This window comes from Cyprinodon tularosa, unplaced genomic scaffold (genome assembly GCF_016077235.1).
Source record: "Cyprinodon tularosa strain WSP-4 unplaced genomic scaffold, ASM1607723v1 ctg565, whole genome shotgun sequence".
Lineage (NCBI taxonomy): Eukaryota > Metazoa > Chordata > Actinopteri > Cyprinodontiformes > Cyprinodontidae > Cyprinodon > Cyprinodon tularosa.
The window spans coordinates 321,502-344,958 of record NW_024039302.1 but is presented as its reverse complement, the minus strand read 5'-3'; the positions used below and the strand labels follow the sequence as shown (position 1 = coordinate 344,958).

Genomic DNA, 23,457 nt, shown 5'->3' with positions numbered 1-23,457 from the left:
TTTGAAAATACTGCATGAGGGAATATTAGGAATAAATTCAAAGCTGCTTTTGTCTTGCAGCACAGCCAATCAGCAAGTAATAATCTATTATATATTTATATAAATAAATGTAACATTTATGTTATTATTGTGGTTATAGTATTTGGATAAAACTAGGTGTGTTAAATGATTAGATTAATTGATCACTGATTTATTTGAAGGCTTTTACAAGTTTTTGGTGTGAGCCTCTCTCACCTCACCTCCCATTCCTGCCTCTCAATATCGCCTCTCCCTGATTGGCTGAGACTGTTTTCCTCCTGAATGGACTGCGATCTGATTGGCTGAGGCGTCGCTTTCGTCAAACATCCAAGGAGGGTTTTTACTGGAGGTTTCTTCGCTGTCAGCGACACATGTAGAACAAGCAGCTAACCGGGAGCGCAGACGAGAGTAGGTAGAGCGCGGACGGCCAGCTTCCACCTCCATCTCCTCCATCTTTTCTGGGGATCGTTGGCGGCATGCGGAGAGCTCGCGCTACGTCTCGCTGTGGACTCGTTTGGTTTCGACGCGCAGAGAAAGACGCGGTGAAGCGGTGACAGCAGAAGCGGTAAACATCCAGTGGAAATACTATCTGAAAACTCCGAGTCCATTTGCCGTCTCTCTCTCTCTCTGATCCACCGGTCCTCGCGCTGGTTCCGCTTGTCGCGCGGAGCTCGAGGCCAGCGCGTGCGCTACTGCGCACCCAGATTCTCTCCCTTTTTTCTTCTTTTTTTCTGTACCTGAACTTGTTTTTTGGGGACTTAACTGTTCTGTATCACCAAGTTTGCTGCCGTTTCACTTCAGAGACGCCAACAAGGTGAGTGTTGATGACATCTGTCGCCGCGCGCCGTGTTTACGCTCTTTAAACCCGTAGGTTAGGATTGTTTTGCTTCTTTTTTGCTGCTATTCTTCTATCCTCATCCTTTTTCCACCCTTTTACTCCACCATAACTCTAATGTGAAGTCTTGTAGCTTTGTTTCCGTTTCCAGGACTTCTTTGGCCAAATTGGCCGGTGGTGTAATTACTCGGTTTAACCCATTTAGGTTAAAAGCCTCCCCCCTTCTCTCCCTCTCTCTCTCTTCCTCGCTCTCTCCCCTCCCATCCCTTCAATCCTTCAGCTAAGAAGAAGAAGAAAAAAACTAAACAAAAACAAACTCCCTCCTCTAAATGGAACTTGACTAAATCCTGTCCTGTTTATGCATGGAGTCTCTTTCAGCTCCTATTTTTATTCATCTCCTTTTAGATTTAATCAGCACTAAGGCAGGCTGTAATTTTGTCCCTAAGAGCCATCACTAATGGGCTTACTGAATGCTTTCCTCCATCCATCCATCCCTCCATCCTAACTCTAATTGGCCTACCTGGCTTTCAGCAAAGATTTTTTTTTTGTTGCTTTATCCTGGCAAGTCAGTCCTGATCAAATTGGGAGGGATTACATCTAAAAGAGCCTCACATTAATTTCAGCTGGTCATTAGATTACAGTCATTACAGCAGGTTGTTCTGCAGTGTTGGTGCTCTGCATGTCTGACTGAAAGATGCAGCTTTTAAAACAGGAAAGCAGAAATAATTCCAACTTTTAATGCATTTCTGCTTTAGTTTAATCAATAAGATTTTCTGGGAAATCAGCTTCCACTGCTACAGATGGGTTTTAGTGGAGAAATGTGTGTTTTAGGTAACAAGGACTCATCAGGAATGATCCTGTAGGGCTGGAATTATCAAGCAGCCGAATATACTGGAAAAAAAAGACCTCCTGTGATTGGATGAGGGTTCGTTATGATTTATGGGTGCACAGAAAAGTGAAATCTGGATTTTAGTTTGAAGATAAAGAATGATTTCATGATTTCGAGTTAGTTGTTTTTAGTCACACAACACATGTAGTTGAAGGACGTTTTAAAATTAGTCTGCAGTTGTAATTCATATAAGTTGGAATAAATGTTTTTTAGTAAAGGAAACCCAGCAGATGGCATTGAGTCGGTGACTTTTAGCATTCTTGATGGTTGCTTGTAATGCGTCGTTAAATTGGTCCTCGGTACTGCATCATGCATGTAGCGACAGTGGAAAGGAAAATTGTAATTCTAACCGGAGATGAGCTATTCACACTTTACCTGCCTAAAACGATTTCTTTTTCTTTCCTTTTTAGGGGTATCTATCATTTTTAATGGATTACAACCACTTTAACCAGTAAAGAAAGAGAAGAAAATCTTTTTTTATTTTTTTTATTTTACAGAAGTGTATGTTTTTAAACCAAAACGTAATTATTATAGGTATTAAAAATGATCATGATGGGTTTAAATCATTATCGGATATATCATCTCCCAACAGATGTGACGAATAGTTGGCCTGGAAATAATCCGTTTGGCCTTCACTATTGATTGGTAGACTGCATTGAAAAAACAAAAAATACACTATATTGCCAAAAGTATTTGCTCACCTGCCTTGACTCACATATGAGCTTAAGTGACATCCCGTTCCTAATCCATAGGGTTCAATATGACGTCGGTCCACCCTTTGCAGCTAGAACAGCTTCAACTCTTCTGGGAAGGCTGTCCACAAGGTTTAGGAGTGTGTTTATGGGAATTTTTGACCATTCTTCCAGAAGCGCATTTGTGAGGTCGCACACTGATGTTGGACGAGAAGGCCTGGCTCTCAGTCTCCGCTCTAATTCATCCCAAAGGTGTTCTATCGGGTTGAGGTCAGGACTCTGTGCAGGCCAGTCAAGTTCATCCACACCAGACTCTGTCATCCATGTCTTTATGGACCTTGCTTTGTGCACTGGTGCACAGTCATGTTGGAAGAGGAAGGGGCCAGCTCCAAACTGTTCCCACAAAGTTGGGAGCATGGAATTGTCCAAAATGTCTTGGTATGCTGAAGCATTCAGAGTTCCTTTCACTGGAACTAAGGGGCCAAGCCCAGCTCCTGAAAAACAACCTCACACCATAATCCCCCCTCCACCAAACTTTACACTTGGCACAATGCAGTCAGACAAGTACCGTTCTCCTGGCAACCGCCAAACCCAGACCCGTCCATCAGATTGCCAGATGGAGAAGCGCGATTCGTCACTCCAGAGAACGCGTCTCCACTGCTCTAGAGTCCAGTGGCGGCGTGCTTTACACCACCGCATCCGACGCTTTGCATTGCACTTGGTGATGTATGGCTTGGATGCAGCTGCTCGACCATGGAAACCCATTCCATGAAGCTCTCTGCGCACTGTTCTTGAGCTAATCTGAAGGCCACATGAAGTTTGGAGGTCTGTAGTGATTGACTCTGCAGAAAGTTGGCGACCTCTTCGCACTATGCGCGTCAGCATCCGCTGACCCCGCTCCGTCAGTTTACGTGGCCTACCACTTCGTGGCTGAGTTGCTGTCGTTCCCAAACACTTCCATTTTCTTATAATACAGCTGACAGTTGACTGTGGAATATTTAGGAGCGAGGAAATTTCACGACTGGATTTGTTGCACAGGTGGCATCCTATCACAGTTCCACGCTGGAATTCACTGAGCTCCTGAGAGCGACCCATTCTTTCACAAATGTTTGTAAAAACAGTCTGCATGCCTAGGTGCTTGAATTTATACACCTGTGGCCATGGAAGTGATTGGAACACCTGATTCCAATAATTTGGATGGGTGAGCAAATACTTTTGGCAATATAGCGTACATTCAATGCTTCTAAATGAAATTGTGAATCTATTATTTTTTATCTACAAACACACAATCCAACAACATGTATTGTTCAGCTTTTTTCTCAGATGAATAATAAACAGATAAATATTAGTGAAGAGAGCTTTAGATGTTATAACAAAACTTGAAACGGTCAAAATGGAAAAGAGCTCAGAGAAAAGTAAACAAACTGATGTTTACTTACAAATTCTGATCATTGCATCTTTAAATAAAAGTCAAACAAAGGGAATTCTGATTGGAATGAAAAAAAAATCTCCTTTTTTTTTTAGTATTTGACCTAAACGATCTGCTCTCAACCTTGGCTTCTTTATTTCCGCCTTTCTCTGTTATTCTTATAAACATTCCCTCCATGCAAAAGCTTTCAGGTCCAAAGTAGGAACAGAACTATAAAACTCTGACAGGTTTTTGTGTTTGTTGCGTTTTTTTTTTAGAGACGATGGTGAATCCGGGAGGCAACAGCCAGCCGCCAGCGGTGGGCACGGGGTCCCTGTCCTGGAAGCGCTGCGCAGGCTGCGGGGGTAAAATCGCAGACCGCTTCCTCCTCTACACCATGGACAGCTACTGGCACAGCCGATGCCTGAAGTGCTCCTGCTGCCAGGCCCAGCTCGGGGAAATCGGCACGTCGTGCTACACGAAAAGCGGCATGATCCTCTGCAGAAACGACTACATCAGGTGAGCGAGACGCTGAACAGCTTTTTACAGATTGGGAGAATCCGAAAGCATAAAACCATGCTGGTGAGATAATCTTTTTTTACTTCCTCTGCTTGGTACCGTTGAGACGAATCATCAATCTGTCAGTTTGAGTCTTTAACTGTTCCAAGATTAACTTACCCCAGGGTTTAAACTATATTTCTATATATTCCAGACTCATTTATCACCAGTTTTGACGCTTCATCCCACTCCCCTCCACTAAGGAGTGACTTACTTAAACAAACAAAAGTTTGGTCTATTTAACTTTTCTCTGATGCTGGTTCCTCTTTATTCTTTTACATGAACAAGACAAATTAAACTAAAACCTAAACAAATGGAAACATTAAAGGGATAGTTCGGTATTTTTGACATGAATCTGTATGGCATCACCATCACCAGTGTCATGCAATCACACTGACTTACCCCTGGCAGCGTCCTGTGAGCAGAGATCTCGTCCAGTTTTGGTCAAGCCAAAAGTAGTCTGGCAGGTTTGATAGGACCAGCGAAATAAAACGTTTCTCTTCCCAAAACATTATGTGTTCAAAAGAGTGATATTTTTGCATCCCAAAAACGTTGTAGTGGAAAAAGTCACACGTCGTTATCACTTGGTCCTATTTTCTCTCTGTTCGTATCAGTGCGCGCCGTCATTCTGACAGCGAGCTCAACAACAGCCAGATGCATGTCTCCCTCCGCCTAGCTCCTAGCTGGGCGGAGGGAGACATGCATCTGGCTGTTGTCAGGTTAGTAGGCCCTAGCTGTCAGAATGACGGCGCGCACTGATACGAACAGAGAGAAAATAGGACCAAGTGATAACGACGTGTGACTTTTTCCACTACAACGTTTTTGGGATGCAAAAATATCACTCTTTTGAACACATAATGCTAGCAAACCTGCCGGACTACTTTCGGCTTGACCAAAGCTGGACAAGAACTCTGCTCACAGGACGCTGCCAGGGGTAAGTCAGTGTGATTGCATGACACTGGTGATGGGGATGCCATACAGATTCATGTCAAAAATACCAAACTATCCCTTTAACATGGATGGCAGTAGAAAGATGCATGCAGAGGATGTAGAAATGAATACAAGTTATCGATGGAGTTTATCATCAACAACCAAGAGAAAGAAGTTAGTTTTCCATCTTACTGGCGCCAAAAGCTCCAGAGACGGACGTGTCTTAATCATCCTGCATTAATGGAAGACGCACAGATAATAAAACGGACATAAATCTCTGATAAAGATTCCGGTTACATGTCAACTTGAGCGCAAAGCTGACGTCAGGACACCATTAATGAGGGTCGGGGGGGGTGAAACGCTGAGATCTCAGGTCAGCGGCGTGTTTAAAAAGTAAAAAATGCAGCTTCTTTATTTATTTTTTTCGTTTTGTGTGAGATGCGTCAACAGGAAGGAGGAGAGAGAAAAAAAAGCTGCACAATTAATTGAAATTATAAAGTGTGCCTCTGTGCTCCTACTCCCACCCCATAAAAAGCACAGGGAAGTCAATGGGGTACTTCATTCATAATGGTACTATAACATAATTAAAACTGGAAAGAGGGATGTAAACGTTTGGGGGGGGGGACACCTTTCCACTTGTAATGAGAGAGTGCGCTTGGTGGAAGAGCTGAAAAGCATATTATGGAACGGAGAGATCTCTGCAAAGATAAAACCAGAAGTGGAGGCAATGGAGGGGGGGCATGTGACAGTGAGTCTACACAATTAAATGCTTTAATTATAGTCCCCCTCCATTTCCTTTAGTCCTGATGGGTTTTATCTAATGAGATCTGGTCCCTGGCTTGTATCCGCTACCAGTGACGTGTCCGAAATGAATGACTGCAAACAAAACATTTAATTAACCAAATTGGCTTTTGAGAGAGCAGGAGAGAAAGACGGATAGAGAGGAGGGATTATTGTGAAGGCCATTTGCTCCCCCCCCCCCCCGTCCTTTATCTTAAAGGGGCAGACTAACTTTCAGACTAACTAACATATATTCCGGGCGTAGATCTTTATCTTCTCCACTCAGAGAAGCGTCTCACAGCGTAAACCTGGTGTTGCCTCCATGCCAGAAGGTGATGTTATTTCTGCGGGTTCGCCGTCGGAGGGGGGAATTAATTTACTCGCCGCCGCGCCGGATTCAGAGAAAATGCGGCCCCGCTTTAATTGAATAAGCCAAGGTAATTAAATGGCACTTTTCCAATAGAACGTGTGAGGTAAATCTAATAGTTGGGTTATTTAATATCACTTTGAAGTCTGCCCACTCAAGCTCTATGACAGCATGAGAGAGAATGTGAACTATTAGGGGCCAGAGAGAGGAGGAAAAAAAAAAGAGGGGGGGGGATCTCAGAAATTAATTAAATCGCATGCAATTTAGAGGAAACGTTTATCTTGATTTGTCATATCAGAATTAATTCAAGGCCTTCAATTCACTTGGGGCCAGATCTGTTACTCTGAATTAACCAAGTGTAATTTGGCTGATCCCACTACCCCCCCACCCTTCACTCCAACACCCCCCCTCCCCAAACACAGACACACACAGCAACGCCATCCTCCCCAATCCCCCCCCTCCTCTCTAATGCAGCCCCTGCCATTATGCAAAGCCTCGCTTCAGTATCAATATGGCCTGGTGCTTTTAAGGTGCTTTGGCTGCTGATGTAGAGAGGCTTTTTTAATGGACTGTGTTGCAGAAATCATTGTTGTGGGGGTAATTTTACCCCACTCAAAGGTCTCGGCGAATGAGGTCCGCATTTTAGCAGACAGGCCCAGCAGCGAGCCACGCTGTATTTCAGTCGGTGCTGAAATGAAATCCAATAGTCATCGCCTGGACGGGCAGAATGGAGTTTCTTTATTTTTTTAAGCCTTGTTTGTTCTTTAATTTAATCAACAACAGATCCACTCAGAGTGATTTCCTTTTATATCATTTTGAGAGAGCAGAAACCAGATGTGTCATTGTAATTAGGAGTCCCCTTGGCCTTAATTAAGCTGACCTGCAGTGCTGACTTCACCTCTGCGCGCTGGAAGGGGGCCATTAGAGCCCAAGTTCAAAATGCTACAGCAACTTAATTGAGCACCTAAAGGCCTGGGCTCCTTAAATCAAACAGGATCCAGAGCTGCACCCCCCCACCCCTACCTTCCATCGCTGGTAAAATAATTAACCTGCTACATGTTGAAAAGGCAGCGGTGGACTCTTGCAGCCTTTGTTTCGACACCTCTCCAAAGGTTTCACGCTGAGGAAACGCCTGCGATCTCCGCACGCACGCCGTGAATCCTAAAGCCGCTTTACGTGCATGTATATTTATTTCCATACGTCCATGTTTGTCCCAGCGAGCGCCTTAAACTGGCACCGCAGCCACGAAAGTCTCCAGTTAATTAGTTTCTGGGAAATGGGAGTTTTGATGGAGTCTTTCCAAACGATGCTTCTGCCTGAGCTGTCTGCGTCTGAAAGCCGCTTTTTTTCTGGAGCTCCTTACTTGTTTGTCAGCGTAGATCAACCGGCACCTGCTCGGCGGCGGGGGAGGGGTCACAAAAGCGCAGAGAAACGATGCTACGTTTTCTTTCACGAGAATCATCCAAAAGACAAGACGTTTCTTTCCTGCTAATTTTTTTTTTTAAAGCCAAACAACTTTATCTGATCCCCCCCCCCCCTTCCAAAAAAAAAAAGAAAAAGGAAAATCCTTTTCTCCCCCCTCCTCCTCCTCCTCCTCCTCCCTCCCCTTCTCTCCGGAGCATGTCAGATGCCGTGGTCTTATTTGATTGCTTAGGAAAAGTGCAGTGATAGAGCAAACACCCAGTGAGATATGATGACAAATGGGTCCAGATCCCAGTAAATTACTTTCTGCTCAAATCGAAATTTCATTCAGTTTGCTGCTCACCGAGATAAAGTAATCTAAATTGTGGACTCAGAAGGAAGATAGAAGGGAAGCTGGAGCAAGCATTTCATTATCAAGAGGCAGAGGGGAGAGAGAGAGAGAAGGTTAGGGACGAAAGAGATGAGCAGAAGCAAATCTAAAGTGTTGACACCATGATTGAAAAGGTTAACCCATGCACATTATATATCAACCAGAGAAGCTACGGGGTTTCTAATGGAAACACGGCACTGACAGTGCATTCGCTGGAGTCCTAATGGCAAAAGCTCTGCGTCCCTGCCTGGATGTACAATCAAATCCTCTTAGCTCCTGATTTCTTATGTTCCTGCTTATTATTGGGTGGCAACAAAAAAAACGTAATATGTATTCTCAGCATGAGATGCTTGAGAAGAGCTAAAGGATTCATTTTTTTCCTGTTGATTCTGGGATGATCTTCTATCTTTTTTTCCTCTTTGAATCAGAAGCAGAAGCAGCTTTCAATCAGAAGGTTAAATCTTTTTGCAGAAAGCAAAGAGTAAAACTTCCCTCCTGCCTCCCGCAGGTTATTCGGAAACAGCGGCGCCTGCAGCGCTTGCGGTCAGTCCATCCCGGCCAGCGAGTTGGTGATGAGGGCGCAGGGCAACGTCTACCATCTAAAGGTAAGAAAAGAAAAGAACTCCGCCTTTCTTTAAACCCGAGTCTATTTATTCAGAGCTAACTGGTTCGTCTTGTTTCTTCCGAAGTGTTTCACGTGTTCCACCTGCCGGAACCGGCTCGTCCCCGGAGATCGATTCCACTACATCAACGGCAGCCTCTTCTGCGAACAAGACAGACCAACGGCGCTCATCAACGGACACTTAAGCTCCCTGCAGACGAACCCGCTAATGCCCGACCAGAAGGTGAGGCCGTGGTGGGAGGAATGTTTTAGCTTCTCACTGAGTCACAGAATGCAGGAAGAGTTTTGCAAAGCAGCGTCTCTGCTTCCATCTCTGTCAGGTAGCGGAGATTCATTTCAGCCTCGTTTTTAATCTTTAATCTGCTTCCTCCTTTCATTAATGAAGGTGTTTATTTAGATTCTGTTCATTTCATTGCGCTGGATGGTGATTTAGTCCCTTCTGGGTGTCCTGCAGAACTTTATCGCTCAGCAAAGCTACCAGAAAGCTCCTCTGTGCATCACTGTCTGCATCCTGCCTTTCAGAGACGGAGATGGGAAAGTTAGCTTTGCATCGGCTTTAAGAACCGTAGCAGGATCCATCAAGGGTCAAACTCCGACGCAAACATTCAACAGGCCCATGCAGATTATTTCGTCATCCCCGAAATGTGCCGCCAATATTTTTCTGGCCCAACTCTCCGATTTCAAATCCTTTATGTACACATAAAAAAATGACACAAAAAAAGCCTCAAATTAAACAAAAAGGAACATTTATTAACAGATTAAACCAAATGTTAACGGTTGATTGTTAATAGCGATTCATGATCTCAAGGCACGGCTGCTGAAGGCAGGAAGAAAGCTGCCAACGCACGCTAACGACCAGCTAATTTCAGCCAGAAACGTCGTCCGTCCGACGTCTCGCTCCAACTCTACAACCACCGCTAACGAAAACTCATCGTCTGTTAGCTGATCAGTTAGTGGCATAGAAGCAGAAACGCGTTTAAATTATAGCTCTGCTTTAACCTCATTGGAATATTTTGGATTATTTGACCCTGGGGCAGGGGTGGATTTAGGAAAATTGGGGCCCTAGGCAAAGACAGGCAGGGGGCCCTTTGAATTGAGAACCTAACACATAAAACAGACCCGTTCTACAGATATAATAGACATAGAATAGACATCCATTATCTGTTCTAGGTTTTGTCCCTCTCTACTTGTCCCTTTTCTACTTGTTTTAAGCCCACTTAGCTGATTGCTCCTTCCTGTGTTTCCAAAAAGGCCAAAGTAAATAACCCAGTCCTTCTTTTCACTGTAGACAAGCCATGATCTGCTTCTCTGTTCTCCATTTTTCATTTGGATGAAATAATAGCTGCATGAATCATGACAGCAGACAAGATAGAGGAGAGCAGGAGGCGGGGTTACCAATCTACTCGCTCTGGAGAGCAGAGTTCGCTGCTTTTAGATGTTGTCTCCAAAGTCTCCAGTAGCAGAAAAAAGTCTCTAGATTTGGCGCTAGGAGCTTTTTAGAAATCAAAGTGCTAGAGGGGTCTGAAAAGTGGCTAAATATAGCGACTAAAGCGCTAAGTTGGCAACACTGCTCTTTGCATGGTTTGTTTTCAAATGGTTTGCTGCTGTCTGTTTGGACCTTTCTGAACATGTGCAGCAAATGGACTGATCCAATATGGTGGACACTGAGACACACTTATTATCAGCGTTCTGATGACATTTTAGCAAAAGGATTTTCATAAAAAACATAATTAATGTGCACAAATAAGGAATAGTTGCAATAAAAATCCATGTAAACAAAGTTTTATGGGGCCCCCAGGAAGTACCTTTCCTGCAGATTTTGATGACCTTCCCCCAGCAGAGCTAATATCACTCCAAGGCTAAAAGTCTTTATACTGAGAAGTCGCAGCCAGAGAGCTGAGGGATGGCTAGTGTATCATGAGAGCTGTCATCATGGCCCCCCCAACCCGATCTCAACGCTCCGAGAGAAAACAAAACAAAAGAGGCCTAATCGTATACAAGGATGAGTCCGTTCTTCAGGATAGCATCATTCAGCCTACTGGAGATCTAATCATCTCTGCCTCAAAACAAGCCGCTTTATTGATACCTCACACACACACTCTCTCTGAGAGCGTGTCGTAGATAGACCGAAAGAGGAATCATATTATTGGGAGCATGCATTTCACCTTGAGTGCTTGTGTGAGTGGAGGAGAGGCAGAACTCCATTAAGGCCTTTTAAGGGCTTGTCACTTTTGCAGATCAGCTCCCCGAGCTCTAAGAGCTCCTCACATTTAAATTGAAAGCTGTTGTATTATCTAGCTTAATTTTAAATGTCTGTTTAAGTCCTGAGCCATTGCGCCGAGTGTCTCCGGTGGCACGGCTAGCTGTAGTAAATATGAAGCTTCATTGTTTATTTATGCTCCTGACATCAATTGTAGTGAGGAAAAAAAAAAGCGCTGCATTATTGATGCTTAAATGCAATCTGAATATTGGCCCTGGTGCTTTAATTATAGCAGAAAGGGAATATCTAAATAGACAGAGAGACGTGTTGCTCGGTGGGAGAATGATGCTGCTGCTCCGGTACTTTGGCTCACATCCAGCGGGATTTAGATGTTCTCATCCAACAAAGACGTGCAGCAGGAGGCGGGACCTCCGGATCGATAATCAGAAACGGTTTCAGAGTTGTTTTTGATCACAATCTGTTTTTATTTAATTTTTCTTCCCGATCATGGACGTTTTTCTGCTCCTTGCTTAATCTCTTTGTTCAGAGCAGACAAATTACCTCTCTGAAACAGAGCTGCTTTGACCCAGGGGAGGAAGACCCTCCCAGCGTCAGTCACTTTAATTAGCCCCCAAAGTAGGAGTTTGCAATTACTAATAGAGTGAAAGCCCTCCTAGTGATTTGAAGGATGAAGGGGAAAAGTAAATGGAGCCTTAGAATCTCTGAGAAAACAGGAGGAGAGATGAGAAAGTTTTTAAAGCAGTTTTTTTTTTAATAGTTAATTGTGTTTCCTCCCCCTGCATTTCTGTTTCACAGGCTTGAGCACCTCCTGCAGTTATGCTGGAGCGTGCTTCTAATTATACCAAAGAGAGTCGCCTCATGAAGGCACTTTTGAGTCGGTGCTAAGTAAATGGGACACCAGATGGTTTTCAAAGCCTGGCTGATTAATAAATTAAAGACTGGCGCTGGTGGAAAATGTATTTATCAGGTGGGGGAGGGATTTGACTGGGGCTGCAACTAACGATTATTTTAAAAAATCGATGAATCGGACAAAAAAATAGTTTTTATATTAAGCTCTTTATTCCAAAATAAACCTTTTAGACTAGGGATGCACGATATAATGGGCCCCCTATCGGTATCGGCCTTAAAACTGAATATCGGACATCGGCCCCCCCACCGATATTTAACCCGATATGTGATCAGCTTCTGAGTTTCTAAAGTCTAAAAAAAAAAAAAAATACTACTTCTTCTTCCTCAAAAACTTCTTTTTTACAGACTTAAAAACTTCTAAAGACGAGGGAAAAAATATTGATTCATTAAAATATCCCAATATCTTCATATGCTGATATATTGCCATTTAAAAACAACATATCAATCTCTTTTACTAATGAAATATTGCTATATGTCATCGTTATGCTACGAAATCCCCCGAAAATTCACGAGATTTTGCCATATTTTTATATGTTGATATATTGACGCGGTATCGATCTATTTTACTAACAAAATCTCACAAGAATTTGCAAAATATCACGAGAGTTTGTAACAGAACGATGAAATTTCATGAGATTTTGAAAGTAAAATAGATCGATACCGCGTTTTTAAAAATCAATTTGATATCAGCAAATGAAAATATATTTGATTATATTATTTTAAGTGTCAGAAATGGATAACAAAACTGCTATTTTCAATGACTACTTATTTTTGTCCAGCTTTAACATCGGTATCGATATCGGTTATCGGCTACATGAGTTTTAAAATATCGGCATATCGGATATCGGCCAAAATCCCAATATCGTGCATCCCTATTTTAGACGGAACAAACAAGCACACAAGTACAGGTTGCTCATTAACTGAAAAATAAATGTTTGTGTTAAAACTACGCAAACTTACATGAGAAATGTAGCTGTACATCCACAAAATATAGGCTACTTTGTTTCATAAAGCGCAAAAAAAGACATTTTTGTTTTTTAAAGCCCCTAAGGGGTTCAAACAATAGCCCCCCCATTTCAACAAATGAGTTTTTTTTAGACTAGAAGAGTTCTGCCTTTTAAGACAGGAAAGTATAGCAGTTAAAGTTGCTACTTGAGAAAATACTGAACCATAGAGAAAATAGCCCTGTGATTCAAATTATAAATTGTATTTGGAATAAAAATGAGAGAACTAGGGGTGCTAAAAAACACATCCTCCAAAGACAGATATTTACATGGGAATGTGGCAGATAATTAATTGACATATTACTGATCTTGCTGGATTTTATTCTGCTTCACTTCCATACATTGCAGGATCTTTACTTTATCTTTGCCAGAAGATTTAAACTTTAAAAGCCTTGCCCTCATAATTTGCAAGTTAATTTATTTATAAAGAAAATATAAACGCTGCTTAAGCTAATTCAAATGAAATTAAAAGTAAAATAAGTAGCCAACCTTATCACTGTCTGTAACCTACTAACACGGTAAGGAAAGCATCAGATGAGCTACCTGAGAAACTAACGTTACGTTTCCCCACTTTAAAACCAAACAAACATGGCCGCTCACCCTGCTGATCGGCTCTCTTCACGCCATCGAGGCTCCAACGTGTTTCCTTTTCAGGTGCTGCATCATAACAGTGGTGCTTCCGTTCCATGTTAATTTGTTTTTACAAAAGTTGCATGTTACGACTTTTTTCACTTTACAAAGCGCAGGCTATTTTAATTATTGTGATCAGTTTGCGCCGTCAATCCCGGCGCATGCGCGCTTCATTTGCAGTCTGGACGCTGAGGGTAAACATCCTGCGGCTCTGACTGCAGCGCTGAGAGGGACTCCTGCGGGAGAACGGGGTTGGGATGGGGGAGGCGCCCCATGGCAGAGTAGGAACTAGGGATGCAGGATATTGGGATTTTGGCCGATATGCCGATATTTAAAAACTCATGTAGCCGATAACCGATATCGATACTGATGTTAAAGCTGGACAAAAATAAGTAGTCATTGAAAATAGCAGTTTTGTTATCCATTTCTGACACTTTGAAAAATAATATACTCAAATATATTTTCATATGCTGATATCAAATTGATTTTTAAAAACGCGGTATCGATCTATTTTACTTTCAAAATCTCGTGAAATTTCATCGTTCCGTTACAAACTCTCGTGATATTTTGCAAATTCTTGTGAGATTTTGTTAGTAAAATAGATCGATACCGCGTCAATATATCAACATATAAAAATATGGCAACATTTGGTGAATTTTCGGGGAATTTCGTAGCATAACGATGACATATAGCAATATTTCATTAGTAAAAGAGATTGATATGGTGTTTTTAAATGACAATATATCAGCATATGAAGATATTGGGATATTTTAATGGATCAATATTTTTTCCCTTGTCTTTAGAAGTTTTTAAGTCTGTAAAAAAGAAGTTTTTGAGAAAGAAGAAGAAGAAGTAGTATTTTTTTTTATTTTTTTTTAGACTTTAGAAACTCAGAAGCTGATCAAATATCGGGTTAAATATCGGTGGGGTGTCCGATATTCAGTTTTAAGGCCGATACAGGCCGATACCGATAGGGGGCCGACTATATCGTGCATCCCTAGTAGGAACGATACATGCTTTCACGTAAGAGTCTCCAAAAGCCGCCAGTGACACCGTAAAAAGTCGCCAGATTTGACGCTAGTCGCTTTTTTGAGAAATAGTCGCTGGAGGGGTCTGAAAAGTCGCTGAGTTGGCAACACTGCACCTGCGGCGCTGGCTCGCTGTGCCGTATTTTTTCTTTCTTCCCCCATTTCAGTCAAGTGGCAGTGATGACGGCGCGGCGGATGACGCATTAATCGTGCAACACATCTAATCGATGATGAAATTCGTTGCCAACGCTTTTAAAAGTCGATTTTTATCGATTTTATCGATTCGTTGTTGCAGCCCTAGCTCCAACGTGTTTTCTTTTCAGGTGCTGCATCGTAACAGTGGTGCTTCCGTGCCATGTTCATTTGTTTTTACAAAAGTTGCATGTTACGACATTTTCGCCTTACAAAGCGCAGGCTGTCTGCGAATTGAGGCGCAGCTTGCGTTTGCGGTATCGGTCATTAGAACAGTTGACGTTACTGCCTTTTGAAAACAGCCTTTGCTCACCTGCGATGCTGGTCAAGTGGCAGTGATGACGACGGCGGCGGATGACGCATTAATCGCGCGACACAACTAATCGATGATGAAATTCGTTGCCAACGCTTTTAAAAGTCGATTTTATCGATTTGTTGTTGCAGCCCTAGATTTGACACTTTGTTTGAATGTATGATGGTCTGATATCTTTCTTAAATTGTCTTTGTTTTGTTTTTCTGTCCTGGTGTAGGTGTGTTAGGGGGGGAGCTGTGTGCAGGAAGCAGGATTTGTGCCTTCATTTTACTCATCGTCACCTGAGACGGCGTGGATCAGCAGCACCCCAGCCTCTTAGCTCTGCTCCCTTTCGCCCCTAAAGGAAATCCTCCACCCATCTAACCAGAAACCCCCGATTCTCATCTCTGCAAACCCCACACCCAACCCCCCCAGCCTTTAAAACCTCGGCTTTTACCCCCAAACCTGGGAGGATATTTTGCACTTATTGCTGAGAAGAGACGCGTGGGACGCTTTGGAGTTTAAACACTGATCACAATCAGAGCGGGGGGGGGGGGGGGACTCCTGCCGCCGAGAAAATGAAACTCGCTGAGAAGGACGTCGTGACTGAGGAAAGACAAAAAGAGTTGCAGACTTTTCAATGCTGCACATTTGTTTAAAGACAATTTTTTGGGGGAAAAGCGGGAACTTTTCTTTCTTTCCTCTCTTCCTTTTCTATCCTCATTTCCCACAAACATGGTGATTTCACTTTCTATATTTTAAGTGTCGTCAAAGGAGAATCGTCTTCTCTTTCTGCTTTTCCTTTTGATTCATATATATATATATAAATGTATATATGAACGGAGTAAAAAAAAAAAAAGCTATCTGTGGCATTTTGTGGAAAAACGAATCATGAACACTTGTGGTGTATTTGTAAAGCTACCATATATGTACAGTATGCATGTAAATGTTGTCGTCCAGGCGTGGCTACAGTACATCCCCCCCCCCCCCCGCCCCCTGCATCCAGCTCCTCCCCTTCCAACTGTGGCAACCTGAAGAAATCTGCTCATAGTCAGTAATGTAGATATCATTCCCAACGTTCAAATGCTGAATGAGAGAGAAATTTATTTGGGATATTTTTCCGAGACATTTGCTCCCGTATGGTGTATTTAATTAATAAAAGTATTGGAAGATTTTAAAGCCTCCTCCTTTTTATTGTGTCAGCTCACATCTATGAACAGCATTTATGTAGATCGGGGGGGAATTTACGATTAGGCAATAGACAGTTCTAACCTGAGGGCATCTGGAAACCTTCTGTTGAAGTAATTTTGTGAAGGGGCGAAAATACTGGTTAGCTGATTGGCCTATGTTGGTGATAGACGGGCCAAATAAACCAATCAGATCAACGAAGCATATGACGTACTAACAGAGCGACGACGAAAACACAACCACAAGCCAGGCTACTCTTGATGAAACCAGTCAGGAGAAGAGCAAAAACATCTTTCCCTCTGAGAAAAGCCTCCAGAGCAGTGTTTTGCTCTTCTTTCAGTGAAGAAATACTCTGTAATTCCCATAAAACTTGCTCGATAGCCACGCTAACGCTAGTTTCATCGGCTGAAGCCGCCATGTTCTTTAGACTGAACTGTTGCGCTTCTCGTTGCGTCACACCTCAACCCGCCTGTCCAACGCTGATTGGACGTTCGTTTGGTGAACGGCTCCGAATTTTCTTCAACGGAGAGTCTCCAGACTGATCTGCGAGTGAAACCTTGAAAGCTCGCGAGATCAGGATGGTCTCACCAGGCTAAGACAGTTCCTGTATGGTTAATACAACTATTCCTTATTTGTGCACATCAATAATGTTTTTTATGAAAATCCTTTGGCTAAAATGCCATCAGAATGGTTATAACATTACCTGTGTCTCGGCTCCCCCTTCAGTGTCCACCATATTGGATCAGTCCATTTGTTGCACACTAGAGACTGACATTTTTTCGGGAATCCCACGGGTCACGGGATTCCCGTGGGATGGGAGTCAGTATTAGTAACGATCACGTAATTGGGACGTTACAGGTTTAAACATTAACGGGAGCAGACGGGAGCGGGAGCAAATCAATAGTAACTAAAAAAAAAATAGGATCGATGCCAAAAAAAAATTACAAATAGAAAGAAAAAAAAATCCAGTACTGGCGCCGCCATTTTGTAGTTTTTTTCCTTGAAGCCTACACTATAATGCAAGTCAAAAAAACTACACAACCCAAAAACCAACAGTGCTTCCGCACACAACAAGAGTGGTGCAGGAGCGAGAGTAATTTCACCAGGAGTGGGACAGGACAGGATTTTGATTTTTACTCTGGCCCGGGATCGGACACAATTTTTTTCTGTGGGAGTGGGACGGGACAGGAGTGAAAATCCACTCCCGTGTCAGTCTCTACTGCACATGTTCAGAAAGGTCCAAACAGACAGCAGCAAACCATTTGAAAACAAACCATGCAAAGAGCAGTGTTGCCAACTTAGCGCTTTAGTCGCTATATTTAGCCACTTTTCAGACCCCTCTAGCACTTTGATTTCTAAAAAGCTCCTAGTGCCAAATCTAGAGACTTTTTTCTGCTACTGGAGACTTTGGAGACAACATCTAAAAGCAGCGAACTCTGCTCTCCAGAGCGAGTAGATTGGTAGCCCCGCCTCCTGCTCTCCTCTATCTTGTCTGCTGTCATGATTCATGCAGCAATTATTTCATCCAAATGAAAAATTATGTATGAAATGATTCCATCCTGTTCAATAAATGATCAGTGTTTTTAATTCAGAGTAATTTTCATGTGAATGTGCTTTACTGGAGGCATCCATGTTTGTCAAAGAACACTACTGCCACCTACTGGTTTGTGATGTCACGGTGCGGTATCGGCTGTTGATCAAGTCCCAGTGCTGTATCTGGTGTTTGTCACAACGCGCTATTATCCAAGTCATCTTGAAAACATTCTTCTTCCAAATGTTGGCTACATATTACGGGTTTTTTCTCTGGCTAGAAGTTCGATGGCAAATCCTCCCTCTTCAAGTTGGCGATCCAACGACCAACCCGTCCGTGGAGGATCAGGAATCAGAAAGGTGAGGTGGAGGATTGACAGGACCCAAATGCAGGCACGAAAGCTGAAGTGGTTTATTGAAGTTTTAATAACTAAAAGGGTTACGGAAGCAAAAATAAAATAAAAATACTGAAAACCAGGAATACAACAAGAGGGAAATGAATGACAGAAATGATGACAAACCAGCAAAGAGTGACTGAACAGGGGCAGAATATATTATAGAGAGAAACAAAGACCAGGCTAATTAGCAGATTGGGAGCAGGTGTGAACAGAGGCAAGAACGGAGCTAGAGGAAAAGGAGACTGACACAAGAGGGAAACGAATATCTAAGAACTCAAATACAATCAAAAATAACTACAACACAAAAATGGAAATAAGACCAATGAAAACTCAGAGATTAAACTTGAACAGAACCAAAACAATGACAGAAATTTCACTTTTCCTCGATGTATTCCAGCTGCCATGCACATGGGCATTGTCAGTTTCACTATAGCTCTGGTGAATTTCAATGGTGAAGTCCTCTGGAAATCTTCAATAGTTGTTGTTGATTGCAGATGTGTCTAGTAGTTCCCATTGATTTAGCTTGTAAAGCGGGGAGAATGGCGCTAGGCTTACCGCACCGTGACGTCACTGCTGGAAGATGGCAGGAGGGAGGCGTTACTATATTTGGGCAAAAATGGCCGCTCCCAGACTCAGTGATCACGATGGGAAATATTGTTCAAATTTTTTTACTGATTGACCCTAAACTAATTAAATCACAGCAAACGTATTAGTTTTAGGTATAAATAAGGATCCATTGACCAGACTTTTCCTATAAGCACTATAATAGTATCAACAAAACATTTAGTGTGTAACGCCTTTTATATTACGGTAGCAAAAATAACACGTAACCATTACTTTACAGAGATGATTCAAATACTTCCCACCTAACCATCAGGGTTGGATGTAACATGTTACGCCTCATCCCCCGACAGTGATGGTTAGCTTGGTAGTTTTTGAATCGTCTCTGTAAAGTAGCTTGAGTTGACGAGTGTTGTTAATTGGTGCTGTATAAATACATTAAATAAAACAGGTTTTTACTACATATCAAATCACACAGTTTAATTTGAGTAAAATCTGATGCAAGTTCTCCTACATTTCTTCATCTTCAGTGATCAACTTTTGTTTTGTCAACAGTTCCTCCCACCTGAAGTCATGGACATTCGCAGCCCCTCCAGAGTTGCCATAGTCCTTCTCGCTGTTTTTTTACAGAAGATCCCCTCGATACCTCAATCCTATAACCAACTTCGCAGTCATCAAGGCGTCCATGATCAGCGCCTAACTGAAAATGGATAAACATGTATCCGCTCTTTCTATTCAGATGACCGTTTGCTATTCATCACTCTAATACCTGGCAGAAATGGAGGAAAATGTCCCTTTGAAGATTCAATTACTGCAGAGAGGGAGAGAGGTGTCTCTCTTTGGTGGGCACAAATTGAATGGGCTATTTGCAGAACAAATTGGTGTTTGAAGTCCTTGCAAGACCTAATAGGTCTGAAGGAGGGACCCGGTAATAGCTGATGCACTTATCTGCACAGTGTGTAGCTGCCGGTGAGCCTCGGCGCTGCTGATGAAACAATGCTGTTGCTGTATAAAAGCAGACTTTGATGCAGAAATCAGCTCAAGTAGGAGAGGAAATGGGACTAAAGAGTAAACAGAATCTTGGGTTCTAAATTGAAATTTCATGCAAGAGGGGATGTGCTCTCAGCCTCATGGGTTTAGTGGTAGATGAGCTGATTCTTGAATGGCCGAGCCTGAACCTCCAAGGTAAGTAACCATTTTTGGATTAGATTCATTTAGGATTGTTTAGAAGAGGCAAAAAGCTGTTTATAGTTGTTTTTTTTAGCCTTTTCAGAGGTGCGATATTTAATATATAGTGTTATGCTTTGGATAAAATGATTCGATTTTAGGTAAATAAAAAATATAAATCAAGCAAGATGGGAGGACGATGACTAATTTGGAAGGTATTGGAGAATAAATTGACATAAATAGACATTTGTTAAAAAGTCATCAGAACATTTCTTTGTGTTTTTTTCTTTGACTTCCTCCCGTTTCTTCAGAAATCTACAATCATCTTGCTTAATTTGTTCACATATACTAGAACCCTTAGACTCCCAAACTATGGATTGTTTCCAGGGGTGGAAAGTAATGAATTACATTTACTCAAGTTACTGTAATTGAGTACTTTTAGTAGTAGTTTTTGAAATATGTAATTTTTACTCCAGTGAATTTTAACCTAAGTAGTTTTACTTTGCTACATTTAAAACCCCCTCATGTTACTGAGCTTCGGAAGATGGCAGCTGCTAATCACCAGTGTTGGGAAAGTTCTCTTTCTACGTGAACTAGTTCAAAGTTCAGTTCACACATTTTAAAATGAACTAGTTCAGTTCATAGTTCATAATTCAAAATTTTGAACTAAGTTCAAAGTTCCAAAAAATGAACTAGTTCATAGTTTTTTTTCATATATTGCTCCATTACACCATAGCCTACTGTAGAACCACAGACAGCAATTATTTTATCAGTTGTAACTCTGAAACTGTGCGTCAGATTTCATCTTCATATCCAGTTTTGAATCCTTATCCAACCAGGGTTTACATTAGCATTGAGGGGACAGCATTTCCCCATTGTTGCTTTAATGCTTTGTTGCTGTCCATTCACTTCACACTAGTAGCAGCTGCAGCTTTCACCCCTACAGTATATTCTCAAAAACATCAGGAAAAATGTGCTGCTTGAATGGTCTTTTTTTCTGAGGAATTACTAAAAGAAAAACAGGAAAGTAGTCTTTAAGGTGCAAATGTTTTTTTTAATGTTAATAATTTTTTCAGTTTGAAATTCCATTTTAGTACATACTAAAAAGGAATCCTGGAATCCTGGAAAATTATACCAGGCAGGTTTACATGAATAGTAAAACCCTCAAGAACATTTTACTAACACAAACTGAGGGACCAGGCTGAGGTGGGAATTTAAGGTTACTGAAGTGCGGATTTTTTTACTGAAAGCCGGCGGGCAAACTTGTTGCCATCATCCTCACCGACCACCTGGTCATAAACCTGTTTTAAGTGATCATACTGCTGCTTTGTCGCCTCCACGCTGCTGTGGCTTCCACGCGGCATTTTGTTTTGATGACGCACGCGGCTGTAGGCTACGACGCTGGTAGCTGGTGTTGCCAGATTGGGTGTTTTTCCCGCTACATATTAAGGCCTGTTTACGGTGTGATTTAGCCGGGGTTTCGCCTGGAGGGCTTTATAGAAATCTGGCAACCTATTGAACGGAGTTGAACTGAGAGAGCGTGCCGTTCACAGACACCAGAATGAACGAGTTCACAATAACGTTCATCAGGCAAGAATGCAGTACGTTCAGTTCACGTTCGGCCAAAATATGAACGAGTTCATGAACTTTCGTTCAATGAACGCGTTCAGGCACAACACTGCTAATCACAACGTAGGGAGTATGGATGAGGAAAGGCCTGAAGAGGAAACATATTCTGGAGACGAAAGCCAGAAAAACCCTCGGCCATATTTGGAAGGATTATTTGTTTTCAGATGCACAAAAGGGAACAATGTGATAATGCAGTGTAACATGTGGCTGCGCAGCAAAACGGAGCTTTCGGCTTTTAAAACATCGACAGCCAAACCAAACCCTTAAACAGAGGCTAGTGCATCCGAAAGATAAAACCCCCAGACCAAATATGAGCGGAGTGGTATATGCTGTTCAGTGCATTGAGGAATGCTCTGATCTTTATATTGGAGAAACCAAACAACCTCTCCACAGACGCATGGCCCAACACAGGAGAGCGGCCACCTCTGGACAAGACTCCGCAGTACACCTACACCTTGTGGACAAAGGACATTCTTTTGAGGACCAGAATGTCCATATTCTGGATAAAGAAAATAGGTGGTTTGAGAGGGGCGTGAAGGAAGCCATCTATGTTAAGAGAGAAAAACCAACTTTAAACAGAGGTGGTGGACTGAGATTCCAGCTTCCAAAAACATACAATTCAATCATAGACATGATCCCTTCCAGATATCACCAAACCCCCCACCCCATCACAGAGGAACGAGGGACCTACCCGCTCCAGCCGGTGAACAATACCTCCTTAACGACCAACCCTTAACAATCATAGACAGGTTTCAGGTATTACAGGAGACAATCCCCCCCTTAATGACAATCCCCCCTTTAACGACCGACCCCTAGAATCATAGACAGTTTCAGATATTACAGGCTAACGATGGAACTAACGACCCATTCATCGGTTTCTATTGCATGTTTCCAAGCGATACAAGGCGTTGTCTATATAAGACTCAAACTCACTGCGGATCCAGACATTTGAATTGAGAAAGCTTCCTGGAGAGGTGGAGAAACGTCTTCAAATCTTGAAAACCAAGTCCAGTGGATATTTTTTGAATTTTTACGGAATGACTATGACCTGGATGACTGAGAACCTTCATCAGCAACAAGAAGAAAGGGACAAAGCGTAGAAAAAATAATGTATGTCTATTAAAATTCTTATATCTGTATAATGGGTCTCTTTTCTGTGTTGTCTTTCCAGTTCAGAGGGCCCCCTGCCATTCTTTGCCTAGGGCCCCCATTTCCTAAATCCGCCCCTGCTTGTTATTTGAGTTTAAAAAACAAACCCAAACTTCCCCAAAAGCAGAAATGTGCTTTTTTGCAATATAAACAGAGACTATGTTGGAATGACAGCAAACGGCCACATTCAGGGTCAAAGACATTAGCATCTCACCGCTGCGGCTGAATCTGACTGCAAATACAGACAAGCCCATAGATATATTTAGAAAGAAAATCTCAACTTGAACTATAACCAGGGATAATTCTGCATATGTGTGCAATTCAAATGGAGCTTTGGCAGGAGGTTAGAAGCAGCACTTAAAACCAGACTCTTAGTCCGGGGAAAGCTCTGTAAACATCATTAAAACGTGGCTGGCATTAATACAGTACTTGGATAATTGAAAATAAAACGAATCTTAACCATCAAGCTCTTTATCGTACCGCTTGTGTTTGAAATAAGTCAAAACTATAAAACATGAGAGATGCGATGACCAATAAGTTGTCTCACAGATCGCAGATACAGGTGCTGGTCATAAAATTAGAATATCATGAAAAAGTAGATTGATTTCAGTAATTCCATTTAAAAAGTGAAACTTGTATATTATATTCATACATTACATACAAACTCA

General features: G+C 42.2%; 1 protein-coding gene across 1 annotated transcript; it reads left to right on the top strand.

Annotated features, from left to right (window-relative positions):
* The first annotated feature begins 378 nt into the window (after positions 1 to 378).
* On the top strand, positions 379 to 16,346 carry lmo4b (LIM domain only 4b). Its single transcript, XM_038305802.1, has 5 exons — positions 379 to 832; positions 4,121 to 4,361; positions 8,778 to 8,874; positions 8,959 to 9,114; positions 15,406 to 16,346. Exons 2-5 carry the CDS (start codon positions 4,126 to 4,128, stop codon positions 15,412 to 15,414), a joined length of 498 nt encoding a protein of 165 aa, XP_038161730.1. The 5' UTR covers positions 379 to 832; positions 4,121 to 4,125; the 3' UTR covers positions 15,415 to 16,346.
* The last annotated feature ends 7,111 nt before the right edge of the window (positions 16,347 to 23,457 follow it).

Excerpts from the sequence above, each read along its gene's own strand:
- lmo4b (XM_038305802.1), top strand. The coding sequence starts at position 4,126 with ATGGTGAATCCGGGAGGCAACAGCCAGCCGCCAGCGGTGGGCACGGGG. Across the intron at positions 4,362-8,777 it reads TGCAGAAACGACTACATCAG|GTTATTCGGAAACAGCGGCG; the intron begins GTGAGCGAGACG and ends TGCCTCCCGCAG. Across the intron at positions 8,875-8,958 it reads GCAACGTCTACCATCTAAAG|TGTTTCACGTGTTCCACCTG; the intron begins GTAAGAAAAGAA and ends TTTCTTCCGAAG.